This window comes from Lycorma delicatula, chromosome 1, assembly GCF_047948215.1.
Source record: "Lycorma delicatula isolate Av1 chromosome 1, ASM4794821v1, whole genome shotgun sequence".
NCBI classification, from domain to species: Eukaryota; Metazoa; Arthropoda; class Insecta; order Hemiptera; family Fulgoridae; genus Lycorma; species Lycorma delicatula.
This window is the reverse complement of record NC_134455.1, coordinates 323,134,387-323,162,271: the sequence shown is the minus strand read 5'-3', so window position 1 is coordinate 323,162,271 and position 27,885 is coordinate 323,134,387. Positions and strand designations below refer to the sequence as shown.

General features: G+C 33.0%; 1 protein-coding gene across 3 annotated transcripts in view; it reads right to left on the bottom strand.

The window, feature by feature from the left end:
• The window catches only part of SMC6 (Structural maintenance of chromosomes 6), a 138,251-nt gene that overhangs the window by 79,942 nt on the left and 30,424 nt on the right, over positions 1-27,885 (bottom strand). For all 3 annotated transcript variants that reach the window (XM_075382018.1, XM_075382019.1, XM_075382020.1), the window contains exons 4-6: positions 26,112-26,273; positions 11,460-11,704; positions 4,069-4,188 (exon numbers count right to left, since the gene is read on the bottom strand). In XM_075382018.1, the coding sequence (XP_075238133.1) occupies positions 4,069-4,188; positions 11,460-11,704; positions 26,112-26,273 (527 nt within the window). The remainder of the gene's footprint in view (positions 1-4,068; positions 4,189-11,459; positions 11,705-26,111; positions 26,274-27,885) is intronic.

Here is a 27,885-nt window from a genome sequence, read left to right as displayed (position 1 = left end):
CAATCAAAGACCGACAGATTTCAGAAAATCTAAAGACTTGGAAGAACCTGCATTAACAAAAAGTACCAGAGTGAGGCGCAATGGTGGAATGTGCCCAACAAAGTCATGTACAAAGAGTTAAACCCATTACTGATGCCATGCATAATAGGAGATAGGATTCTCTGGGCACATCATGAGGATCCAGGATTTGAGACTTCTGAAACAGCTGGTACAGTATAATCTTGACTCAAAAAATACCAAGACAGGATGCAGATTGATCAGAGAAACTAGAATTCAATAATGGCTAGGATAGTAGCATCTCAATGGTAATAATTAAAGACCTTTGCTAACTATTTAACAATTATTTTTAAAGATAAAAAAAATACATTTCAATTAAAAATAGACAAAATATGCTTCCCAAAAATCTTTTGATAAAAAATAAGAAAATATCAGACTTAATATATCACCTTTGCTGACCTCCTTAATAGAAAAACAGCATCTTCATCTTTCATCCAGAAGGTTCTGGGTCTGAATCTTGTTAGGCTTAGCATTTTTCAGTAATACAATTATTGCAATAATAAAATCATATTCTCGCATGTAAGCTTTCAGCTTACGGTGTTAGTCACTTAACAAAAAAAATTATTTTTACCAATATACGATCAAAACCATTTTTGTTTAGTTCATTCCCTAGTTGTTTCCTAATCACATTGTTCTAGCTGATTTTACAATAAATGGAACAAATTGTTTATAAATCTTGAAGACTGTGATTAGAGTAACTGGATGATGACAGTGCAAACTAACAAATTAATCTAAGGTACACACGCATCCGTCTATAAAACTTGACCTACAGCTATGTGAATCAATTAATGGCATTCAGTGAAGCACTGTGGTTTAGAGAATAGAATACATTAGTGCAAAAGAATAACAGTGAGGAGATAGCACCTCAATGCTATCTGTTTGAGAAATACATTAACTACATGGGTTAAAGTAGGAGATATAATGAGCATATCATCAGATAATAGGCTAAAAATGATCAATTATGTACAAGGATACCCAAAAATAACCAGAATTCTTTTTTTTTATTTTTTTATTTATCTTTACAAAAAAAAATTCAATTCCCTTCAAAATACTCTCAATCATAGCTAATACATTTTTTCAACCTTTTATTCCATTGTTCAAAACATTTTTTAAATTTGTTTGTTGTGAAGCATTTTTCTCATATTTTTCTTGACCTCATCCATGTCAACAAAACGCTTTCCTTTCAGGTCCCTCTATATGTGCATAAACAAAAAAAATTGCATAAAGCTAAGTCAAGTGAATAAGGGATATGCAATGAATTCATTCCAGTTTTTATTAAAAACTGGTGCACAGAAAGTAGTGTAAGCAAGTGTATTGTCATGGTGAAAAAACCTCTAGCTCATCTACCACAAATCAGGCCTCTTTTATGTGCAAACTGTTGCGTAATCTTCTCAGAACCTCTAAATAGAAACCCTGGTTAACAGTTTGACCTCGTGTAATAATTCTGAATGCACCAGCCCTCTCACATCGAAAAAATAAATGAGCATTGTTTTGAAATTTAACTTCACTTGATGAGTGTTTTTTGAGTGAGGCGATGTAGCACTCTGCCACTAACTTGACTGTTGTTTGATTTCAAGATTGTAACCATAGCACTGTGATTTGTCAACAGTAATGATCTTTGGAAAGAAATCTGTGTTGTTTTGGAGCAATTTTTTCAAGCATGGCATGCTTCCAGGTGTCTTTCATTTTGCTGAACACTCATAAGCCAAGGCACAAACTTTGCAGCAACCCTTCAAATCCCCAAATCTTCTGTTAAGTTTTGCTGAATGGAGCTCCAATTTACTCCAGACAACTTCTCGATTTCTTCAATGATACATCACCAGTCTTCAAGCTAATTGTGCAGATTTTTTCAACATTTTTATCCATTCAGGAAGTTGAAGGATGTCCAAAGTGAGGTTGGTAATAAATTGATATTTCACCTTTTATGAAACATGAAAACCATTTGTACACTTTGAGTTTTTCCCACAGCAATATCCTTGTAAGCTGTTTTTAACAAAACAATAGTTTCTGCGGTGTTTTTCCCAAGCAGGAAGCAAAACTTCACAGTCGCATGTTGTTCATTAAAGTATGCCATGACAAAGAAACAAGAAGCAAGTGAAACAGCTTTCCAAAAAAATTCACAGACAACCTTCCCAGGTGACACTGCTTGGCAGACTGACACAGAAAACATTGCTTTATGCTGTCCTATCCTACCCAAACAACTGTGGTCCTACAGAAACTCCACTGACTGTAATACAATTCCGATTATTTTTGGTGCACAAAACCCCTAGCACACAACTTGCAATGCCGACGAGTTAATGAACTCCCTCTACAATCTTCTTTCTAGTGTACTTCTTTTGTATTCCAATGACACAACTGTTACAGTTACTGCGTTTAAAAACACAGTTTTGCTAAATTTTAAATAATTAATGAAGACATAGTAAGTACTGAAAAAAATTTGAATCTAATAATTATTAAATCATAATTCAGCCCTAGTAATTTAGTGAGAAGTAAAATTACAAAATTAAAATTATGTAATAACAAATGTACAAAAGAATAAATTGTCAACAAGATAAAATTTAATGACAACAAATCTCAACAAATATCTTGACTGGAGATCTTATGTAGTAATTTTGGTAAAAAAACTATCCTCAGTTGCTTAAGCATTAAGACCCTTAAAACAAATTTGTTGTGGATACTTTACGTCTATAGCCAATTACAGTATACAGTATTTTGAGGAACTTAAATTAAAATATAAGATCTTTAAACTTCAGGAAAAAACATCAAAAGGAATGTTGAAACTGAAACCCAAATATAATTGTAACCCCAGTTTTACATCTTTGATTTTTACCTTTACTTTCTATTTCTGAGATTTTGTAATTTGTACAAAAAAAAAAAATAGTTTCTACCATAGTCCACAATATCCAACAATTATTCCATTAGCTCAGAAATGAAATTCAGTTTCAACAAAAAATTAATAACAAAAAAAATAGACAAGGGCATCATGTGATAAAGTCAAAGGCTCTACATTTTAAATAATTTATCAATTACTAAAAATTATGATTTAAAAAGTTATACATACAAGTTTTGTAAAAGTTAAAAAGTTAAGATTAATATAGTGTTAATAAATTTTTAGGTAATTTAAATGTTAAAAATAAATCTGTATGTGTAATTTTAATCTCATCAATAACAAAAATAAAATCTAAATATTGGTTTTGCTTGTGGAGTTATTTTCAGTTTGTATTATTTTTTTCAATAGTCATAATATATTTACCACCACAATACATTAATTGTATTGTGGTGGTAAGCTAATAATAGCTTAATGAAAAGCACAGCTTGGTCTGCATTAGTCTATTTTTTAGCTTTATTAATTTTACATAATATTTGTAATTCTTATTCTTACCCTACTCTCATTCTAATATTATATTATTCATATACAAATATTAAATGTGGTTTTAATGTTGTAGGGGCATAATAACAATAATTTTTTTAGAAATTGTAATATGAAATAACAAGAAATGTAATAAGGCATTAGAGAACTCTGGAAAACACCCAAAGGAATGGTCCAAATTGTGCTCCCAATCACAATGGATCGAAGGTAGAATAAATGTAGAAACAAAAAAATTTAACTGCATAATGTATTTATGAAAAAAGTAAATTTTATTTAAATAAATTCTGTCTCAAAATTTATTTTGATGCACACCTTAACAAGGACCTATGCATATAGAATAATTGTCACGATTTCTAAGAATATTACCTTTTTTATTCACATATAATTCTTCAATTACAAGAGCAAGAACAAATTTTTACTTAAATATTTTATACTATTATAAAAATGTGAAATTATACAGCTATATGTATTAGTGAAAAGATTAATGTTAAGGATAATTGTTTGAATTTTAAACTGAACTAAATACTTTTTAAGATGATTTAATTATTTATTTATAAATTAATATCAGATCATAAAATTCTACATAGGCAGGAAATAAGCTGCAATCCCCACCAAAAAAATACTGAAGAATGTATATTTACCAAAGCCCAATTATGTTCATTTTCAAGAGCCACCTTCGCTGCTTCAGCACTTCTTAATTTATCAACAATCTTTTGAAGTTCCTCTGCCTCAATTATATCACTGTAAATCTTTTTCAATTCCTGAAATTAAAAAGGTATTCTTTTTAATATTTGCTTCAACATAAAAATTACAAACTTATTCAGATGAAAACACAACATTAACAAGTATTATCATTGGGTAATATCAGAAAATTCCAACAAAATATCATCAAAACATTTTTGTTAAGGTTCAATATTAATACTAAAGAAAATCATTTCTTTAAAATGGAATTGTATTTTGAAATCATTTTCTTTGGAACTTTAAAAAAACACTAAAAAAGTAAATGACTGATTTTCAAGACAGAACAGTAGCATCTCAGCCTCACCAGAAGGTCCCAGGTTACTTTTAAACCAGTACTTTTTATGTACTTTAAAACCATATAAAATTTATTTTTTTACTCAAAGGGGTTGATGAGTAATGAAGCCAACAAAATCGCTAAAAATACCATTCCTTCTAGCTGTAAGCAATGCAAAAATACTGATATGTATTTTTTTCAGATTATAAATTACAACTAAACGCATTAGAATGAATAAATTGATAATTAATAAATAGCCAATTACAAAATGATAAATAATAATTACAAGATAAACAATTTAAAAGTTGTTTAATTCACTTTTACCTTATTTTACTCCTGCTAATGGAAGTTATGAATAAATCTTGCACTTTCTGATAACAAATTTAACTAATGTAACAACAAACTTAACATAACTTAGGACTCCTGCCATTGTTTTACTGAGTAGAACTAATAAGTCCTCAATCATCTCTGGTGTAATGTTTTGTCCTCTTCCAGTAGTTGATAGAAAAAGCTCTGAAGGCGTGAGAATTTTAAAAATATTTTCCAGTTGAACCCATGTTTGATTACCTCTCAATGATTTCTTGAATGAAATACCAGGACCCTGCAGATTGAAAAAATGTAATCGATATTCCTCTTAATTTTACTGTATTTTGACTTCAATAATTTCACCTAACCGCCACTTGCCATCATATATGCAGCAGACATAATTTTTACATTTTGGCTTTGGAAAACCTATAAAGCAATCAGAAACACTAATGTTCTTGTGTACCGATACTAATGTATATGTTTCTGATTCAGAGGTTGCCTGGACTTTCAGAATACATTTCTCTTTCTTTTTCCTGTTTAGCCTCCGGTAACTACCGTTTAGATAATACTTCAGAGGATGAATGAGGATGACATGTATGAGTGTGAATGAAGTGTAAGTCTTGTACATTCTCAGTTCGACCATACCTGAGATGTGTGGTTAATTGAAACCCAACCACCACCAAAGAACACCGGTATCCACGATCTAGTATTCAAGTCCGTGTAAAAATAGCTGGCTTTACTAGGACTTGAACACTGTAACTCTCGACTTCCAAATCAGCTGATTTGGGAAGACGCGTTAACCACTAGACCAACCCGGTGGGTTTCAGAATATATTTCTGACTTATTGGAACATAACTGTGAAAGGTTTTTGTTTCTTGGACTGTTGTGATTACCTGATAACAAGAACTAAGGTATTCTTCAGTCTCTTGAAAAGAAAATAAATGTTATATTTTTAATATTGTCTTTGTAATAACTGTACATTTAAGGTGTAACACAATTTGATTTTGACTGTCCTTAAAAGGCTTGCTTTAGTCGTGGTCCTTCTTACAGTTCCACCAATATAATTACATGGTCTTTTCAATGGTATGAAGGAAAAAAATGACATTCAGCTATGATTTCAAAATCTTCTTGATGGTAGCACAGATTTATGAAATTTTTTTTGTTTTTATACTGGGCTGAGAAGGCATCAGAAAAATAAAATAATTGTTTAACTTGTGGTAAGAAGGTTTTTAATTTATTTATAATCTACTTTTGGAAGCAGAAGAACAATGTAGTATTGTGCTTCAAGTACTCACTAATCATACAGTAGCTTTGGCTTTGTAATTTTTCCTCTTTTTTAAAATATTTGAGAAATGGATGTACTGTGGCATACCCATTCCTGTATCACAAAAGGAAAATTTTGAGTCTCCCATTACCATACATTCACACTCCCAACAAGTTTTTCTTTTTAATATTGCAGAAATTAGCTTGTTTCTTTGCAACAAAATGAGGCCTTTTTGTAAAATTATTTAAATTTTCAGTAAGTTTGATCTAAGTACTCTTGAAATGGAAGAATTTGAGTAGTTAGTTCACAATGGTCAAAACAGAAACCCACTGTTTGAAGATAATTTCAGAATCAAAATCATCCCAGATCTATTGCAGCAATCTGAGCACTTCATTAGTGCCTAGACATTTTTCACACTGAGACAGCAAGTACATATCATATTCTATATCACATACCATGGTTGAGAGAAGAATTTTAGAATCAAACTTCATTTTAAGGGCAGATAATACATGAGTTTTACATTTTGGTGGGTGACATACTCACAAACAGAGTGAGTTAGTACTTGACCCACAAGTCAGAACATAAAATTTAGGTCTTAAATCAGCAAATTTTGAAAAACCAATTTTTAGATTATATTTTTCTGTGAAGTTTGTATATAATTCTTTTAAGTTACATAAGATAAGCCTTTTTTGAATATTAATTTTGTTCCCATCAGTTTGTCTTACAGAGACACAATCCTTCTTGTCTGGCATCAGTCGGCTGTGCTCTTCATTCTGGTTACAATCTTTGACAGATTTAATAACATTTTCATCAGTTATGTGACTGGGTTTCTTTTTGATGATTTGTGGCAAAATTCCACTTTTTTTAACTAATTGTTTGGATTGACAGTCTAAACACTGACTAACACTAAACTCATTTTGAATTTTTTGAATGCTCCAGCTGCTTGGTAATAAACTTAAAATATTAATTTTTTCCTGGGTTTCATTTTATCCTTTATTTTAATGATTAATTCTCATATTTCCTATCTAAATCAACACAATTTTGTGGTACTAAACTGGTTTCTTTTGAGGAAATATTTAAATCAAATGAATCGTTTAATTTACTGGTAACTGACTTGGCTATTTTTGTAACTTTATTTTTTAAAATTGGTTCCTTTGCACTGCTTGATGATAATTGTTGAACCTTAACGGGAGAAATGCCATGTGCTGATCAAGCTTTATTCACAAACGCGACTATAACACATTGAAGCTCAAATATATTTTGACATTCCAGTTCGCTTTCTGTATTATATTGTGGTTTTTGTATTTTGTTTAAGCATTTTGTACACACAGCTCTGCCTGGAATTAATTTTAAATTTGGATTGCTCGTCATTCATGTCATTTTATCTATCTATTTCAAGTTCTGCACTCAAAGGGCATCGCCTTCCACACTTACCAGCTCCCTAAGGAGAGGGAGCTGGAAGTCGTGATCCGAGATACCCCCTTTGGAGTCCCCTGCAAAGAAGGTGGAAAGAAGCTCTCCTCAGTAGGCTATGACGTAGCATCAGTGAAAAATCTGACCACAAGGGACAGCAGGGAGACCTCCATGTGCATTGTGGCACTTAAAAGAACGCCAGCTGTTCTATTGCCACGCAGGGTGCAGCTCTGCATCACATGTGGTGGGGACCATGAAACGGCGTCTTGCCTAAAGTTGCTGGAAGAGCCCACCTCGTGTGCGAATTGCAAGGGGCCTCACTCGGAAAATTATAGGGGATGTGCTTTATTTATACAAGGAGCAGTTGCCTGACAGAAGAGCACCCCACAAAAGTCCGTTATCACTGACGGACGTTGCAGAGTACGGGTCGCCAGGGGGATACCAAAACCCCAGCGGCAAGAGGTTCAGCCCACAACTACCCAGTGGTGGTGGGAAAGGAGGTGCCACCTCCTCCCATGCCGCTATCGTCTCACCCTGTCCCCAATGACAAACGGGCATTTTACAGATAAACAGACAGGGTGAAAGTGCTGCTGACAAAACACCATGAAGAATCTTGGAGAGATTACCTCATCTCGATATAAGACAACATCTTTTCAGTGTTCAGGTTGAATAAACAACTACATGAAGGAAAGAAGCCTCGCCACCTGCTCGGACAAGGTTTCTTGGCTTATTCCAAGTCAGACCGGGCAGAGGTCTTTGCGAACACATTGGAGGAAGAGTTCACTCCAAACCCCACTGACCCAAACAATGACCAAGCAACCGAGGTGGAGTCTTTCCTCGCGGAATATGTCGCTCAGGTATAGGATGTCCCCGTGAAATAGACCGTGTCACTGAAGCAGAAGTGACAGCGGCTATCAAGACCAGCAGTCCTGATAAGTCCCCAGGGATGGACAAGATCAAGGCATGAGCATACTAGAATGTTCCCCCCACTGACATAGTGACATTGGCCATCCTTTCCACACCCATTTTCTACGTAGGATATTTTCCAGAATGATGGAAAACAGCGAAGGTGATATGCCTGACCAAACCTGGGAAAAGTCTACATTCCCCCCCAAAATTAAAGGCCGATCTCCTTAGTACCTGCATTGTCAAAGTTGTTAGAAAGAAATTTCCTTAAGCTACTTCAACGATGTTTGGGGCCAGAGGTTTGGCCTGAGCAGTTTGAGTTCAGAGGGCCATTCGACGACCCTCCAACTAGTTCAATTGGCGGATAGCCTTGTCGAAGGCTTGAATAGGAAAGTGGTGACTGTGGCAGTTTTCTTGGATGTGGCTAAAGCCTTCAATAAAGTTTGGCATGATGGCCTACTATATAAACTCGCTCATACGATGGTCCCTGGTCACCATATCAAGCTAATAAGGTCTTACCTATCAGGAAGCTAGTTCGCAATATGCATTGGAGAATCCTTATCAACCTACAAGGGCGATAACTTCCGGGGTTCCCCAGGGCACAGTCCTTTCGTCAATTCTGTACACTGCATATACAAATAATATGCTTTTGTTGGAAGGCATCAACACCACTTTATACGCCAATGATGCAGGCAGCATATTTTAAGGGAAAAATACCTTTTGAGGCAAAGTTAAGTATTGGGAGTGGTCCTGGATAAACAGCTTACCTTAGCGAAACATGTAAAATATGTAACTCAGAGGGCAAAGGCCGCTAGGGCTTACCTATACCCGGTGCTTAATCGCGCCAGCCCCATTCCACTGGCAACTAAGTTACTCATATACCAACTCTACGTCTTGCCAATTCTGACATACACCTACCCGGCATGGGGGGCTTTTTTGTGCTCCAAGTTTCAGAAAATGCTGGAGACCATCCAAAACATGGCACTGTGGATGATTTTTGGAGCACCGTTATTGGTCAGAAATGCCATACTTTGCTACAATGCAGACATAAAAACCACATCAGAAGTGAATGTAGCACAGGTGCACGGACTGTTCAGGAGAGCGGCCGTGTCTGAACAAAGCCATCTCAGGGACATCTGCCGAGAGGACTCTACATCGCAAGGTGTGAGGAAAAGGCCTCACACCGTGCTAGATGAACCACCATGAAAAGGCGGGACAAGGGTTTGTGTATGATAAACTAGGCCAGGACCCTCTACATCAGGTGCAGGCCTTTAAAAAATGGCATTAAAAAGAGATGTCTGTGTAGTCACATATTGCGTGTAAAGTTGTTACAGTACATAAATGTATGGACATACAGTTTTTTGTTTTTTTGACCAAAATTAAATCTATTTTATTATTTCTTTTACCCTATACCAGTATCATACAATACTACAGAAAGAGAAAATATAATATAACATCCTAACTAGTGCTTAACAAATAATTGAACACCTAGTTGTATTGTATTTTATTCAGATTAAATGTAAAAATAAAATAAATACTTGAACCAATATTAATATAATCTACCCCATTACAATATCCTACAGCAGTATATATATATATATATAGCGAAGGCTATAGATAGATAAAATTTAATGTCCTAACAAGTACTTAATAATAATTGAACATATGGCTTTGTTGTATTATGGTCTGCAGATGTCCTAAACAGGGAATAAATAAGACGCTGCTACCTGGCCAGACCCTTTTCATTGTCTACGGTCAAGTTGGTGGAAGCCTTCAGTTAAATAAACAAAATAAAATAAAATATCTTTTAAAACTTTTATTCAAAATCCATTGACTAGGCATTATGTTGATTCAATCCTAATTTAATATCCAGTATTATTAATGGAAATATATATTACCTGAGCAGTGTTAACTACTAGTAGAACACTTAATTATTCTTGTTGTTAACTTTCAACTTTTATTGAAAACACTTGAATCTAAGCCCATACCATCCTAACTAATATTTTTCAACATTAGGGTTTTTTCTGCAAGTGCACGAGCAGGAACGTTAAGAGTGATTTTGCCGCGTTTCATAAAAATTAATTTTATGATAATATATGTAGATAGGTTGAAACATGACAAGTTGTCATACTGTCCTTAACGAGGTTTGTTATATCTTTCTTGCATTATAGAACATGCTTCTTTTTATGTCAGGTGAACCAGCACAACGACAGTGGCCACACAATTCCCCCAAATCCTTCCCCAACACACGTGTGTCTGGAAGCTTCCTCCAAACACTAGGACCCCCATGAAAGGCAAATTCCAGTTAGACTGAAAGGCTCTAGCACCGAAAGGACTTCAGAGGAGGGACTGAAGGAGAATATTTCCAGGAGTACAAAGTACATACACACTTAGTCTCCCTGTATCAGACCCAGTCAATTACTTCTCATTGGTCTAAAGGACCAGAACACAAATACCAGATCCGTCCATAAATAAAATAAAACAAAATCAAATAACATAGAACATAAAACAAATAACCCACCAAATAAAATAGAAAGACACAGCAGCAAGGGACTTTTGTCCAGGTTCTGCAATTATTAGGGAGAAAAACAAACTCCCACTATCCTTGCGTTCCATTCCAACTGACTGCCACACCATGTCAATCACTCCACGTTTAATAGTAAATTTCTTTTATTAGATTTGAAAGTTGTTAGTTGAAAATTTCTAGCAAAAATGTTCTGAAAATATGAGTTACACTGTACTACGTCAATACTTTACAGATTCATTTAATTGATTATGTTTTGTTTCACATGAATTTTTTTAGGATATTATATAAATAAATTAAAAATTAAACTGTAGAAAAATGTAATAATTTTCTATATAATGCAAACCACAACTAAATATTTTTACTTAGTTTTGTAATAAAATTAATCTAAAGTTAAAATAATCATGATAAATTAATGATCCATTAATAGGTACGGTAAATGTACATAACATTTTCCAATATTTAGACTTACATACTTAAAAAAAAAAAAACATTCTAGCAGAATTGTCCATTGTACTATTGCCAAAAGAATTGCTAGTATGAGAAAATAATCTTAGAAAGAAAATAACCTAAAAAATAAACTAATTGCATAAAATGCACTTACTTCTGCATTCTTCTTGTTTTCTTTAGTTAATCGTAACAAACTATCCTTGTTTTTCTGGTAAGCGTCTTTAACACTTTCTAGTTGTGTGCCTTGCATAAATAAGCTATACATATCCTTTGGATTACATGACTTAAAAAAGCTTCTAGCAGTATCTTGATTCAGAATGCACAAAGGATTACGTGATTGAATATTAAAATGCAACAACAGAGAATCCAAATCATGATGAGTTAAACGTTCTTCATTTCCTAAAAAGATGAGAAATAACAAAATTTAACCATAAAATTATTTTAACAAATTGTATCCTAATTACAGAAAATATTTTGGCATATCAAAATTTTAATTATGTGAATAGGTTTTCGTGTGAAGATAAAAATGAAACCTTATTCTGTCAAGCCGTGTGCAGTAAAAACACTGCGACTCATTCAAAGGAAGTAATTCACAATCAACGGAAGTTTGAACATAATCCGTGCTGATGTCTGTGGTCTTATGAAAGTTGACTCAATAGGTGGCTCTCATTATATATTTTTATTGAAAGATGACTATTAGCATTATAGACAGGTGTATTTTTTAAAACATCATCATGAAGTTTACAGTAGGCATGATTTTTTTATGAAACTGTGTGACCAAATGTGGTCAGGAAATTAAAATCTTAAGAATAAATAATGGAAAGGTGTTTCTCACTATGCGAGAAAATATCTAACTCATCAAATAATAGAAAGAACATCAGACTACTGTTCGTTGTAATTCCAACAGAATGGTTGTGCTGAATGAGAAATGTGTATGATCATTGAGGCAGTTAGAATGATGATGGCAGCAAAATATTTAAGCAAGCCGTTTTGGGCTGAAGCAGCAAATATTGCTGTGTATCTGATTAATAGATCTGTGACAAGTACAATTAAAGGTAAAACACCTTAAGAATTATGAAATAATCAAACCAGTTTTGATTTAGAAAAAATAAAACCACAGTTTGGAACAGAGAGTGTTTGCGTATGCCAAAAGAGATGAGAAAAAGCTTGATCTTAAAAGTAGAAAGGAAATCTTTATAGGATAAGATGAAGATAAAAATAGACTGAGTTTATTTTCCAGATATGAATTCAGCGTTAGAAAGAGATGTTATTTTTGTTCCACCAAAAATGAATAAATTCTCGTTTTTTGATTGTAAAGAAGAACAACCTAGATCAGAAGTTAAATGAACTGAAAACATTATGTGATTATGTTTTCTAAACAAGTTCCTTGAACATGAAAATACATAATCCTACTGATAAAAGACAACTTCATCCTGGAAATCAGCTGCAGCCTCCAAAATATAATGATTATGAGACTGCTATCTTTGTTCATGTGACTCAACATTGAAAAATCAATAACATATGAAAAAGCTAAATATTTAGTTTTTAATAAGCAGTGGCAGGACATTATTAAAGCTGAGTTGTAGTCATTAGCTGAAAACGATAACATCAGAAATATGTGACGTTATTGACAGTAAATGGGTTTATAGAATTAAACAAGATAATAAAGGCAAAATAATTAATTTAAATTTAGGTTAGTTGCCTAAGAAGATTCATGCAGAAAGGATCATTATATGATTTTTATTCTCCTGTTGCCAAATTAAGTTAGACTGTTAGCTGTCTAACTTCTTAAGTTACAAGTTAGCTGTTAAGTGTAAATTTTGACTGGCCTGTTATGCAAATGAATGTCTGTAGCACCTTTCTGCATGGCAAACACAAAGAAAATGTAATTATATGTTTACCTGAGAATTGTAATTTACCAAATGATAAGTGTAATAAACTTAGAAAGCAATTTATGGTTTAAAAAATTCTCTCAAATGCTGATATGATGAATTTAATGAATTCATGATCTCAAAATTCTATAAGGTCAAATAATGATTATTTGTATTTCAGATTAGCTAATGTTTTAAAAAGTTATGTACTAATTTATGTTGATTACTTAACATGGACTCAAATAGGCAAGAAATGTTTTTAAGAATGAATTGATGAGTAAATTGAAAATGAACGATTCAGGCCAAAATTTCATATTTTTTAGTTATTACTGTACAACAAAGTTTAAAAGATGGTGTGACAACTTTAAATCATAGTAATCATCTAGAAAATGTACTAAAACGTTTCAATATGTCTGATTGTAAAACTCTCTACTCCAATGGAAATTATGGGGTTATTCCATTTTAATTCAACAAATTATCAAAAATTTTATTGCATCACTATTTTTTATTTTGATGATATTTGGTATATGTAAACTACCCACCTTGTAATGGCCAAAAATATCTTTTTTATAAATTAAAAAAAAATTTTTCTTAGTAGTAGACTATTTTCTAACTTGCCAACAGGTAAAAGCAGCCATTTTCGTCACTTTTTCCCTGAGCTGTAGCATTCTTATTTTACATCATACAGAGGTCAAAAAGGGCTTTTTGAAAACTTCAAGTTAGTGTACTCAAAATTCATTTTGTTACATAACTGAATCTTGTAATGTTTACTAAAGTTATGTTTACAAATTGTTTTTTTCAAATTTTGGGCCCAAAATAAATAAACAGCTTAGGGTAACAGACCTGTTTTTTAACTTCTAACTTTTAGGTACTATTATAAAAATAAAATTGGCCACCAAATTGTAAACTTTGAAAATGTATCATTTTTGGGACCTAAAAACCTCATGTGGGATAGGTGGCAAATATCTGAAATTTTTACGGCATTAAGTGCTTTTTATTTATTTTAAAACCACATAAAATTTATTTTGTTACTCAAAGGGGTTGACAAGTTGAAGCCATCAAAATGACAAAAACACTATTCCTTCTAACCATGAACAATGTATCAAAAAAATTCACAGCAGTTATTTTTTCAGATAACAATGTAAGTCTACTATACAAAATATTTTGATATATCCATAATGAGATATGACTCATACACACAAACTCATGTTTAAACACGAAGGAGAATAGGCATGCATGGACATGAATGTTTGCGTAATCCTGAATGTAAACATTGCAGAAGGCTCAGTTACTGTTTTGATTTCAATGTGATATGTTGTATTGTTAATACTGTGGTTAGGTAATGTACACTTATTTATAATTTTATTAGCAGTGAACTTCTCCTTTATGCAATCTTTTATTTTTAATTTTATTAATTAGAGAATTCTTATTTTAGCTGTAGAGAAACTGAAATACGAAAAAGTGAGGTGCAACTGTCATTTTATAATTTATACTAACTGTATTTTTATTGTAAGAACCACTGCATTTTATAAAACAGATTATGGAGTGTTCCATTGGCATTCACACTGAAACAGTATATCACAAACTGATTTAAAATAAATCTTCAATATTGCACAATATTATAGAGTTTACTGAACAGCAAATAACATTAATATCTTTAAGAAGTGATGTACTGAAACAAAAAATATCTGTACTTTTCATCAAATTGAATATTTAGATAAATATGTTCATATCAATGGGAAAAGTTGCTCCGACCCATTTAGCTGTCACACTAAACTGGTTAAGAAATCTCTTCGAGAAATATCTTTGACACTTTGAACAAGCAATAATCTAAAATTAATTCCAGGCAGAGCTCTGTGTACAAAATGCTTTAACAAAATGCAAAAACCATAACATGATAAAGAAAGCAAACCAGAATGTCAAAAAATATTTGAGCTTCAATGTGTTATAGTCAAGTTGGTGAATAAAGCTTGTTCAGCACTTGGAATTTCCCCTGTTAAGGCTCAAAAATTATTATTGCACAGCACAAAGGAACCAATTTTAAAAAATAAAGTTACAAAAATAGCTGAGTAAGTTACCAGTAAATTAAACAATTCCTTTGATTTAAATATTTCCACAGTTTAGTACCACAAAATTATGCTGCTTTAGGTAAGGAATATGAAGAATTAATCATTAAAATAAAGGATAAAATGAAAACAGTTACATCAACCCAGGAAAAAATTAATATTTTTAATTTATTACCAAGCAGCTGGAGCATTAAAAAAATTCAAAATGAGTTTAATGTTAGTCAGTATTTAGCCCGTCAATCCGAACAATTAGTTAAAACAAGTGGGATTTAGCCACAAATCATCAAAAAGAAACCCAGTCATCTAATTGATCAAAATGTTATTAAATGTGTCAAAGATTGTAACCAGAATGATGATCACAGCCGACTGATGCCAGACAAGAAGGATTGTGTCTCTGTAAGACAAGCTGATGGGAACAAAATTAATATTCAAAAAAGGCTTATCTTATGTAACTAAAAGAATTATACACAGTCAGAAATGCATTCTGAAAGTCTAGACGTCCTCTAAATCAGAAACATTTATGTAAGTATCAGTACACAAGGACTTTAGTGTTTCTGATTGCTTTATAGGTTTACCAAAGCCAAAATGTAAAAATTATGTCTGCTGCGTATATGATGGCAAGTGGTGGTTAGACGAAGTCATTGAAGTCAAAATACATTAAAATGAAGAGGAATATCGAATACATGGGTTCAACTGGAAAATATTTTAAAGATTCTCACGTCTTCTGAGCTTTTTTCTATCAACTACTGGAAGAGGGCACAACATTACACCAAAGATGAATGAGGATCCTCAGTTCTACAAAAAAATTCTAAAAAAAAATGGCAAGAGCACTAGTTACATTAGTTAAATTTGTTATCAAAAAGTGCAAGATTTATTGATAACTTCCATTAGCAGGAGTAAAATAAGGTAAAAATTAACTGAACAACTTTTAAATCGTTTATCATTTTGTAATTATTATTTATCATTCTGTAATTGACTATCATTTTGTAATTAACTATTTATTAATTATCAATTTATTCATTCTAATGCATTTAGTTATAATTTTTATAATCAGTATTTTTGGATACATTGTTTATGGTTAGAAGTAATGGTATTTTTAATGGTTTTGTTGGCTTCATTACACGTCAACCCCTTTGAGTAACAAAATAAATTTTGTATGGTTTTAAAGTACATAAAATGTATTTACTGCTCTAAAAAGTTCATATTTTTGCCACCTGTCCTACATGTGGTTTTTCGACTTTAATAATGAGACATTTTCAAAATCTTACGATTTGGTGCCCATTTTTTAATGAAGGACACTTGAATTCAGTAACAGTCCAATTTTTTTTTGTAAGTACTACTAGTACCTAAGCATTAAAAGGTAAAAAACAGGCCTGTTACCCTAAGCCCTTCATTATTTATTTTGGGCCTAAAATTTGAAAAAATAACAGTTTGTAAACGTAGCCTCAGTAAACATTACAAAATTTGGTCACGTTAACAAAATGAATTTTGCACTAAGATGAAGTTCCACCTTTACTCTTTCCAAAAAGCCCTTTTTGACAATCTATACAATGTAAAATAAGAATGCTACAACTCATGGAAAAAGTGACAAAAATGGCTGTTCTTAACTGTTGGCAAGTTAGAAAATAGTTATTTCTCAAGAAAAAATTTTTTTTTAAATATAGAAATATTTTTTGGTCACTACAAGGTGAGTAATTATCATATATCAAATACCAAAATCAGAAATAGTGATGCACTGATTATTTGTTGAATTAAGATTGAATACCCTTTCATTATAATTATTGGTCAAGAGAAAAACCAGAAAATACTGAGATAGAAAATAAGTACTGAAAATTAATGGGTTATATTATGCGATATTAGGCAGCAGACCAGATCTATGTGCAAGTATTAGTATTCTAAGCACATACCGATGTGGTACTGGTAATGGTTTATAAATATGTCTTATATTACATTAAAGGAAATCTTGATTTGAACCGTTGACAGAAAGACCACCAGTGGCTGTTGTTTTAAAATTTTTAATTGTATTGTATCTTTGTGTTAAAAGAAACAATCTTGTGTAGCTCTGTCTTCCACTGAAGCAAAATATGTAATTCTTAATCAATATGTCAGTGAGACTTGTTAGTTAAAAAAATATTTTAATTGAATTAGATGCGATGGGAAATTTAAATGATTTAAAAGTACTTTTATTTGAAAACAATACTTTTTTTTTGTCTTCAATCATTTGACTGATTTAATGCAGCTCTCCCCATCTAGTGCTAATCGTTTCATTTCGGTATACCCCCTACATCCTACATCTCTAACAATTTGTTTTACACACTCCAAACGTTGCCTACCTACACAATGTTTTCCTTCTACCTGTCCCTCCAATATTAAAGCAAATATTCCAGGATGCCATAATATGTGGCCTATAAGTCTGTCTCTTCTTTTAACTATATTTTTCCAAATGGTTCTTTCTTCATCTATTTGCTGCAACACCTCATTATTTGTCACTTTATCCACCCATCTGATACGTAACATTCTCCTATACCACCATATTTCAAAAGCTTCTATCTTTTCTTCTCGAGTACTCCGATCATCTAAGTTTCACTTCCATATAAAGCTACATATACTTTCAAAAATAATTTCCTGACGTATAAATTAATTTTTGATGTAAACAAATTATATTTCTGACTGAAGGCTCGTTTCGCTTGTGCTATTCAGCATTTTATATTGTTCCTGCTTCATCCATCTTTAGTAATTCTAATTCCCAAATAACAAAATTCTTCCCCCCACATCCATAATCTTTTCTCTTCCTATTTTTACATTTCATGTTAACAATGTTAACAATCGTTCTATCTCTGTATCTGAACCCTCATTTTTTAAAATGAGGGTTAACATTATATCCAGTCTACGTTATCAAATGCCTTTTCTAGGTCTATAAATGCCAAGTATGTTGGTTTGTTTTTCTTTAATCTTCCTTCTAATATTAATCTGAGGCCTAAAATTGCTTCCCTTGTCCTTGTTTTTCTGAAACCAAATTGGTCTTCTCCTAACACTTCTTCCACTCTCCTCTCAATTCTTCTGTACAGAATTCTAGTTAAGATTTTTTATGCATGGCTAGTTAAGCTAAATGTTTTGTATTCTTCACATTTATCTGCTCCTGCTTTCTTTGGTATCTTGACTATAACACTCTTTTTGAAGTCTGACAGAACTTCCTATTTTTCATAAATATTACACACCAGTTTGTATAATCTATCAATCGGTTCCTCACCTGCTCTGCGGAGTAATTCTGCAGGTATCCTGTCTATCCCAGGAGCCTTTCTGCCATTCATACCTTCTAATGCTCTCTTAAATTCAGATCTCAGTATTGTTTCCCCCCTTTCATCCCTTTTGACTTCCTCTTCTTCCGCTATAACACCATTTTCTAATCAATTTCCTCCATACAACTCTTCAATATATTCCACCTACCTATCGACTTTACCTTTCGTATTATATATCAATGTACCATCTTTGTTTAACACTTTATTAGATTTTAATTTATGTACCCGAAAATTTTCCTTAAATTTCCTGTAAGCTCCGTCTATTTTACCAATGTTCATTTCTCTTTGCACTTCTGAACACTTTTCTTTAATGCACTCTTCTTTTGCCAGTTTGCACTTCCTGTTTATAGTATTTCTTAAGTGTCGATAGTTTCTTTATCACTAGCATTCTTATATTTTTCTACGTTCATCCATCAGCTGAAATATATTGTCTGAAATCCAAGGTTTTCTACCAGTTCTCTTTGTTCTGCCTTAGTTCGCTTCTGCTGATTTAAGAATTTCCTTTTTACCATTCTCCCACGCTTCTTCTACCTTATCTTTTTTACTCAGACCTCTTGCGATGTCCTTCTCAAAAATCTTCTTTACCACCTCTTCCTCAAGCTTCTCTAAATTCAGATTCATATGACACCTTTTCTTCAGGTTTTTAAACCCCAATCTACATTTCATTAACACTAAATTATGGTTGCTCAATGTCACTAATGTTAAATCAATGTCTGCTCCTGGGTAAGTTTTGCAGTCAACAAGTTCATTTCTATATCTTTGCTTAACCATGATAATCTATCTGATACCTTGCAATATCACCTAGCTTTTTTTATGTGTATATTCTTCTATTAAGATTTTTAAACTGGGTGTTGGCAATTACTAAATTATACTTCATGCAAAACTCTTTAAGTCGGTCCCCTCTTTCATTCCTTTTGCCCAGCCCATATTCACCAACTATAATTCCTTCCTTGCCTTTTCCGATGCTTGCATTCCAACCTCCAACTATTATTAAATTTTCATCTCCTTTTATGTGTTTAATTGCTTTATCAATTTCTTCATATACACACTCTACCTCATCATCATTATGGGCGCTTGTAGGCATAACAAGCGTTAACAATGGTTGTCTGTTTAGGTTTCGATTTTATCTTTATTACAATGAGACTATCATTATGCATTTTGAAATACTCTACTTTCTTCCCTATCTTCTTGTTCTTTATGAAACCTACTCATGCCTGTCCATTATTTAAAGCTGAGTTAATTACTCTAAAATCAGCAGACCAAAAGTTGTTTTCCTCTTCCCAGCGAACCTCGCTAATTCCTACTACATCTACATTTATCCTATCCATTTCCCTCTTTAAATTTTCTAACCTACCAATCTTTGAGAGAAGTAGAGTTGTAGTTGAGTTGTAGAGTTGTAGTAGAGTTGTAGAGAGTGGCAGAGTTATAGTTTTCCATTGCTTTCAGCTGCGCAGTAATCAAAAGATTGAGTGATGTTGATATGGTTGTTTAAGTCATCCTGACCTATACCCTTAACAACTACTGAAAGAGCTGCTGCCCTCTTTCAGGAATCATTCCTTAGTCTGGCTCTCAACAGATACCTCTCCAATATGGTTGAACCTTCAGTCCAGCTATTCTGTATCACTGAGCACTCAAGCCCCCTCACCAACAGCAAGATCTGAGGTAATCGCTTATTTAGAATGATCAATATAATCGAGTCACGAGTATCCTTTTTCTTTTTTTTTTGTTTTACGTAGGAGGACAAAAAAGCTGCTCACAGATAACAACGCACCCATATGCAGTTATGTCGGTTCCAGCCAAACTGACCCAGGTCGATCAAGTAAGGACCAACTAAAAAAAATCCACTGTCAGCAAAATGCCTGATACAAACTTTTTGACATCACTCAGAACGTGCCACCCTGCTGTGTCACCAGACATCAAGAGAAGAAAGCTAAGCCGCACAGAAGGGAAACAACAATGATCCCCAACCCCTGCAACAAGGTGTAGTGGTAAAGAATGTGGCGAGCCACCACTCTCGGGCAGTCCTGGATGCCTTGCGTAAAAAGTGGATGACTGCGTAAAAAGAGGATGAGACTTGTCTCTCGCAAGATGGCTATGGTAGTTGTTGTGGAGAGATGCAGGTTACGTCAAATGAAGATAAAAGTCAACAGGGTTTGGGTAGTGGAGCAGCGTAAAACTAAATACTTAAACGTCTGGATTGATAAATCAGGGCTCTTCACCACCCACCAGCGAGAAGTGACAACAACTTGCGAGAAGACAGTTGCAACCCCTTAGGGAGGCTTATGACTGCGCAGAAGGGACCGAAGAACAGTAAGAGGAAACTGATAATGTCGGCTGCGCTGTCATCACTGACATATGCAGTTCTGGTCTGGATGGAAGCCCTGGACCAGAAACTTAATGTGGAAAGGCTGACTTCCTTGTAACATCGAGCGGCAATCAGGTTGACGGCTGCATACAATATGATATCGGGAATATGGCTGAGGTAATTGCAGGAATCCCCCCAGATAAAGCTCCGCGCCCGAGAACTGATCCGTATGCGGGATGGGACTCCAAAAGGCGAAGCATGACAGCTACTGGAACAGGAGTGGCAATGGACATGGGATGCGTCAGCAAAGGGCACATGGACTAAGTGGCTGGTACCACACCTAGTCCCGTGGATCCAGAGGAAGCACGGTGAGGTGACACACTACTTGACACAATTTCTTTTGAGCCACGAGAAGTGCGGGTCATATCTGTTTAAATCTAGATGACAAAGCACCTCGAGCTGCACTTATTGTGGCCTGGTGGGCACTCCGGAACACAGTTCTACCTGTGTGATAGATGAGTAGGCCTCCAGAGCTCCTGGGTCTGAACTGGTTGACGCCAGATAACACAGTGGATTATATGCTGCAGGGACAAGCGCAATGGGAGAAAGTGTCCACACTGGTCACTAGCATTCTACTGTCCAAGGAGGAAACGGCAGTGTGGGACCCTGAGTGACAGCGAGTTAGCGGTACTTGGCAATGCCATTCACCAGTTTTGAGTTAAGTATTAGCTTTGTTTAAGACGTACTGTACTAGATATTTTACATACGCAAGACAATATGTCTGCTATAAAAATTAATAGATCTTGCATGTAGCCTAAATGGTTAAAGCACATTGGCATTAAATATCTTATTATTCAAGAGAAAATTAAGCAAGGTATAATAAAGGTATGTTACATACCATCATATATTCAAATGGCTGACATACTGATCAAGCCTCTTGCTAGTGTCATTTGAAAGACAAAGAAAGTTAATGTAAAATGAAAAGTAAGAAATGTTGTTTCTAGCATCAGGTAATGATCTGTAAATCACAAGCGTGGTTTGTATCTGAGAATCACTGTTCTAAATTCTTCAGAGGAAAATCAATTAATGTTAATCAAACAGAGAAAACTTTGCTTTATAATGACCTAATTTAAATTATTGCTAGTTTTGAACTTTGTACCTCAAAGAACTGACTTGAGAAATAGAATATACATTGAAATTATACAGTAGTCTACACTTGCAGGAAGTACTGGTGTCAGCTAGCCATATAATGTTACAATTCTTCCATTATGACAACAGGTATAGATGGATTTATCCATTGCATCACTGCAAGTTTCAGTATTAAATTGTTTATTTCACATTATTTATACTGTCTGCTCAGTTGATGAATGAATAAAAGAAACTGAAAAGTTTCTTTGTAGTATGTCAACATATGAAGGCCATTCAGAAAGTTAGCCTGGCAAGACATACAGTTTTTTTTTTTTTTTTAATGTAGTTACCTTGCAATTCAAGACATTTAGATCAATGACTTCAACAACTTTTTTTAATACAATCAGTATAATGCAATTTGTCCAGCTCTGTAAAATAAGCAGTTGTCTCAGCTTTGATTTCATCAACTGAAAAGAATCTACTTCCAGCAAGTAATTTCTTCTTTAATTTGGGAAGAGGAAATAATTGCTGGGAGCCAAATCCAATGAGTATGGCACATGTGAAAGCACTTCAAAGCATAGATTGTGGAACCAGAGACACATGTGCAGGCATATTATCATGGTGAAAGAGTGCTTTCTTTTTATTCATAAGTCTATAGCAGTTTTCAGTTGGTCCATTTGTGAAACATAATACTCCTCAGTGATACTCCAGGCTTTATCTAGTCTATGAGTGAAAATTTAAAAAATCGAAGCTATGACTTTTCTTGCAAATAGAACAGTTTTTTTCTTTCTTTGGTATACTACTTTCACTAGCCCCAGAGACCTGTTTGGTCTCCATACTTTATCTACCATTATAAAATGTTGAAGAAACTGAGCACAATCATGTTTAATTCTAAACAACCTTGAAATGTGTTAAATGCATTTTCGATCGACTGTTAAACACACCAGCCATGGAACAAGATGAGTACCTAGAGATTTTTAATCAGCAAGAGATATTTTATGGATAAATCAAGCACATACATTAGGCCCCAAAGGGGATATAACAGACCCATTATAGCACATATCCCACATGAAGATCCATCTCACATTCTAAAAAAAAAAATTAGTCAACAAACTTAATGTTCATAAGGACTTTTTGGAGAATACTAGGGTGGAAAATATTACATATTTCTTAATATTATTAAGAAAACTGAAAAACTGATTATGGAAGTCGATGAAGGAATACACTAAACCTTGAAGCAGATAGATTATTTGTGGAGGCTATTCATAATATCTAACAGATCAAATGGAACTGAAGGAAACGGAGATTAAAAAATAATCAACACTTAAAAAAGGAATTCAAGATGTTTATTAAAAACTACAACAAAATTGAAGATATGCAACAGAATAGATCAATAAATGTAGAAGGAAAATTGTTTCCTTCTACATTTTGGAACAGTTTCCAAAATTTTATAAATAAATATAACAACTTCTGATATAACTTTTTGAATCATTTGAGCCACGGCAAATTAATTTTTTGTTAAAAATGGGAGTTTTTCAGTGAGCTTGAAGACCTGCTTTAAGAAACTGGGTTTGACACAGTAACTAGAGAGATCTGTTTTGGGTACAAAGAAAAACTGGGAGAATTTCCACAATTTGTTCATTTAGGGAGTGGACATGATAAAAAATAATTTTATGGTTCAGAATTTCACTTAATACCAATGTATTTCAGCAAGGCTTAACATGAAATAGAGGAAGTACTTATCTAAACATATTCTAGCTTCTAGAACAAGTGGATGAAAAAATTTATCTTTGTAGGTAATAGTTATGTCAGAATAGCTTATTTATGATTTCAGGAGTTCATAATCAAGAAGTCCATGATCAGGAACATAGGTCCAAGGGCATAGTATGAAAACGAAAGGATATAAAATAATCTATATATTTTTAACTTTGTGATATTGGATGGGAGGACAAAGTGAGACTAAGTTTGGAAATCTGCTGGCCTCTGTGACATGAGTGGTAGCGTCTCAGCCTTTCATTTACTTACATGGAGGAAATGGGTCATTTAGTCACAGATTTGTATTGATGTTGAATTTTAATGTTTCAGATACAGCAAGGAATTTTGTGGTTTAACAAGATTCATCCTCTGAACACATGTCACTTTGTTTCAAATATTTTTAGTTAAAATAGAGATGAAAACATTAGATTACTAATGAGGATAAATATTATAATTAAACTCTTTTTTGAGCAACTGTGTAAAAAGGGGAGTAAACTTAATTTGAAGAAGGGTCAGATAATAATAATATAATTACCTTAAAATTGTACTACTTAATGTGGTGTATGACAAGGTAATGGAAACTGACATGGGAAAAGAAGCCAGCCATGGTTCGAAGGTAAATATCGTCATGGTAGGACACAAATTGTTTTAAATTCTAAACTTTCATACTGACACAATAAGGTAAGTAAGTAAAAAAATAACTAACATTATGCTACCAGAAAGACTTGCATTACTTTTATAATGTAATAGAAAATTTAGAAAAGCTAAAAACTCCAAGGCTTTCTGGTTAGAGTACAAGAGTTCAAGAGTAAGACTTGAACCTACAGTTTACAAATTAGCCCTAGATTGAGAATGTGAAAGTGGATGGGTCAATTACAATAAATGAATTAAAACTTGTACTAAAAAAGTTCAAGGATAACAGTTTAGATAAAAATTAGATCATTTACAGTCAATGTTAAATTTATTAAATATATTTAACACAGCAGACATTCTGAATTTAATTAAAAATTCAATCACACTTCTTCTTAATACGGGGTCTTTGGTTGTTGTAGTGAATTGCAAAGGAATATAGTATTTTTGATTCAATATATCAATCTTTCACAGATATATTGTAAAAGTATTAGAAAAATTGATTTTAAGGAATATTCTCAATAAATATCACACTGGGTTTCCATACAGGAAACTCTACTCAGAAGTAGGATTAACTTAGTTTCCAGCATCCAGCAACATACATTTAGACACTTGTTCCACTGTTCTGTGAGCTTTCTAATTCTCACAACGTAGAAATCTTTACCTTGCTGTCTGAACCATTTGTGTATGACTATTTGACTGCTTCATTGTCGTCAAACTTCTTGCCGCATAAAAAGTCTTTGAGCAGGCCAAACAAATAAAAATCAGATGGAGCGAGGTCTGGGTTGTAAGGAGGATGTGGCTACACCTCCCAACCCAACTTCTCGAGCGTTTCTCCTGTTGTCTGAGCAATGTGTGGGCACGTGTTGTCGTGCAACAGAATCAAACCTTTTGAGAGAGCACCCTGACATTTTCACCTTATTGTGGGTCTTACTCAGTGTTGAAGCATGTTAGAATAGTACTAACTGTTCACGGTACATTGTTCTAAATAGTCACTGAAAACTAGTCCTTGTGAGTCCCAAAAGACTGTCAACATCACTTTACCAGCTGACAAGTGAGTTTTGAATTTTTTTGATGGGTGAATAAAGATGTTTCCACTCAAGACTTGTCGTTTGGATTTGGGTTCAAAATGATGTACCCACATTTCATCACAGTTTATTACACAATCTAGAAAGTTTACCTTCTGCTTCAAACCATTCTTTGAACTCAGAACAAATGCGAACCCAGGTGTCTTTATAAGCTTGAGTCAACTATCTTGGAACCAATCTAGAACACATTTTGCAATAATTCAGCATGTTATGAATGACTGAATGTATGTTTCCAATGCTAATATTACACAAACTAGCTACTTAGGACATTTTGACAAACCTGTCTTCACAAATAAGATCATTTATGCAAATTTCCAGCGCAGTAGTCGGAACTTATCTTCCAGAGTGATTGAGATCAGTAACTCTCGTTCTACCTAAATTAAACGGTTCCACCCACTTATTATACACATTTCTGCAATTTAAATACTTTTCCCCAAACTGTTTCAACATTCATATTATACACTTACTTTACAAAAACACATAAATCTTCATACGCTAAAGAGAGATTATAAAAACCTTACTGATAAAAATTACTGATACATGATACAGAAATGTAGTCACCTGCAAGGTCTCTGTGGCAATGATGCCAATTATTTAGAATCAACTAAAATATTACATATAATTTCTTCTTCAAGAATACATACAAACAAAAGTAAATTCTTACCAGTTTGCCCTTTAATTTTATACACAGAACATCCATTATCTGAAATTGTTCGAGTCACAGTAATTTCATTACCATAGTCTGCTGGTTTATAAGCATTGTCATTTCCATAATTATAAAGAGTTATTTCTATAGTTGCCACTTGTCTTCCTTGTTTAATAAAACCTAAAAACATATAAGATAAAGGGTAATGATATAATTATTTTATCAACAGATCTGAACAATAATTAATAACAAGAGCAAATTGAAAACATAATGCAAGGAATAAGCAGAAACATAATCCACAAATAGAATGTTTCAATAATCCTACATGAGGATCAAACACTAATTTTTTACATATGAAGAATGTAAACATTATAGTTCAATCACTAAGAACCATTGTCATTATCTCAATGAAGCCAGGAAAAGATCAATGTTTTTTTCTTCTATCATCCTAATCATTACAAATAACAATAAATTTTTTCCATAAAATCAAATAAACACAATTTTTTTATGTTTTTTAACTGTAAAAATAATAATAGTTAATGTTGTAATTTTATTTTACATCAAAATAATTACACAACATTATGCTTTTGATTCAGCAATATATTCTTCAAATGTGATAAAAGAAGAGATTAAATATTTAATTTACACATTTATATTTTAATGTAAATTAGCTTGCTTATTTTTAGAGAAGTACCAAAGAATCAATAATTATAAAGAAATAGACTTCATACTATTAGTCATTTTTTTCAAGAAATAATTATTTTTTTTTTATTAACTGATGACTTCAAATATGACACCTAATTCTGTTGTAAAAACAATCACTACGAGGGGCCAGGTCACACTGAAACCTAACTTGAAAAAGTAGAGCATGGTAATCTATCCTATAGAACAGCTAAGTGGAATTCTTCGGTAACTCACACTAGCCGTGTGACACTAATCCTTATTTAACATTTATGATGGCTTGAATAACATTATATATACAATAATTTCCATGATAAAAAGATTAAGAGTTATTAATGGATAAAATGTTTGGATCTTAAATTAGAAGAATATTCACTAAAATTCTAAAATATTAAGGAGAGTAATGCATAAGGAACCATACACAATGTTTTGAATGATGTAAAGTTTCAAATTAAGCAGAATAATAATTGAGAACAATACAAAATTGGATTGGGCATATTGTTCAACTGAAACAATGAAAAAAGTGATTATCAGAAAAGAATCATCAATTGACAAAATATGATAATCAGAAAAGTAGAAATTAGCATAGAATTCTGTATAAACTGATTTTTACCAAATAAAAGAACATGTCTTGTTTTATAGTAAAATATCTGTCATGGTTGACAACAAAGAAATAAATCATTCTGTCATGTTAGGAGTTTCTGAATCATTCCTGTGATGATGAATCTGTTTTTTAAATGCCAAAAAACATTATTAAAAAGTTATGACTATTTTAAAATCTACTAGGACATGGTATATACAGTTATGTGAAACATAACACAATCACTGGCACATCTACAGGAGGGGCAAACCAATACTGTAAAATAAAATAATATCTTTTTGAATTACAGATATTGGCCATCAGGAATTCTTCTCATGAGATTAGATGACAAAGTTTTATTTGACGTAACACAGCTTTTGAGAAGCCCATGGAAAAACTTAGTCAAGAGGTATGGGAAAGCGATTTTAAGTCACTGACAACAATCAAAAGCTTTTTTTTTGTTTAAGAAACTAAAATCAATAATATTATAAGGCTATTATTATTAATTTATTTTAGTTGACATGAAGGAAC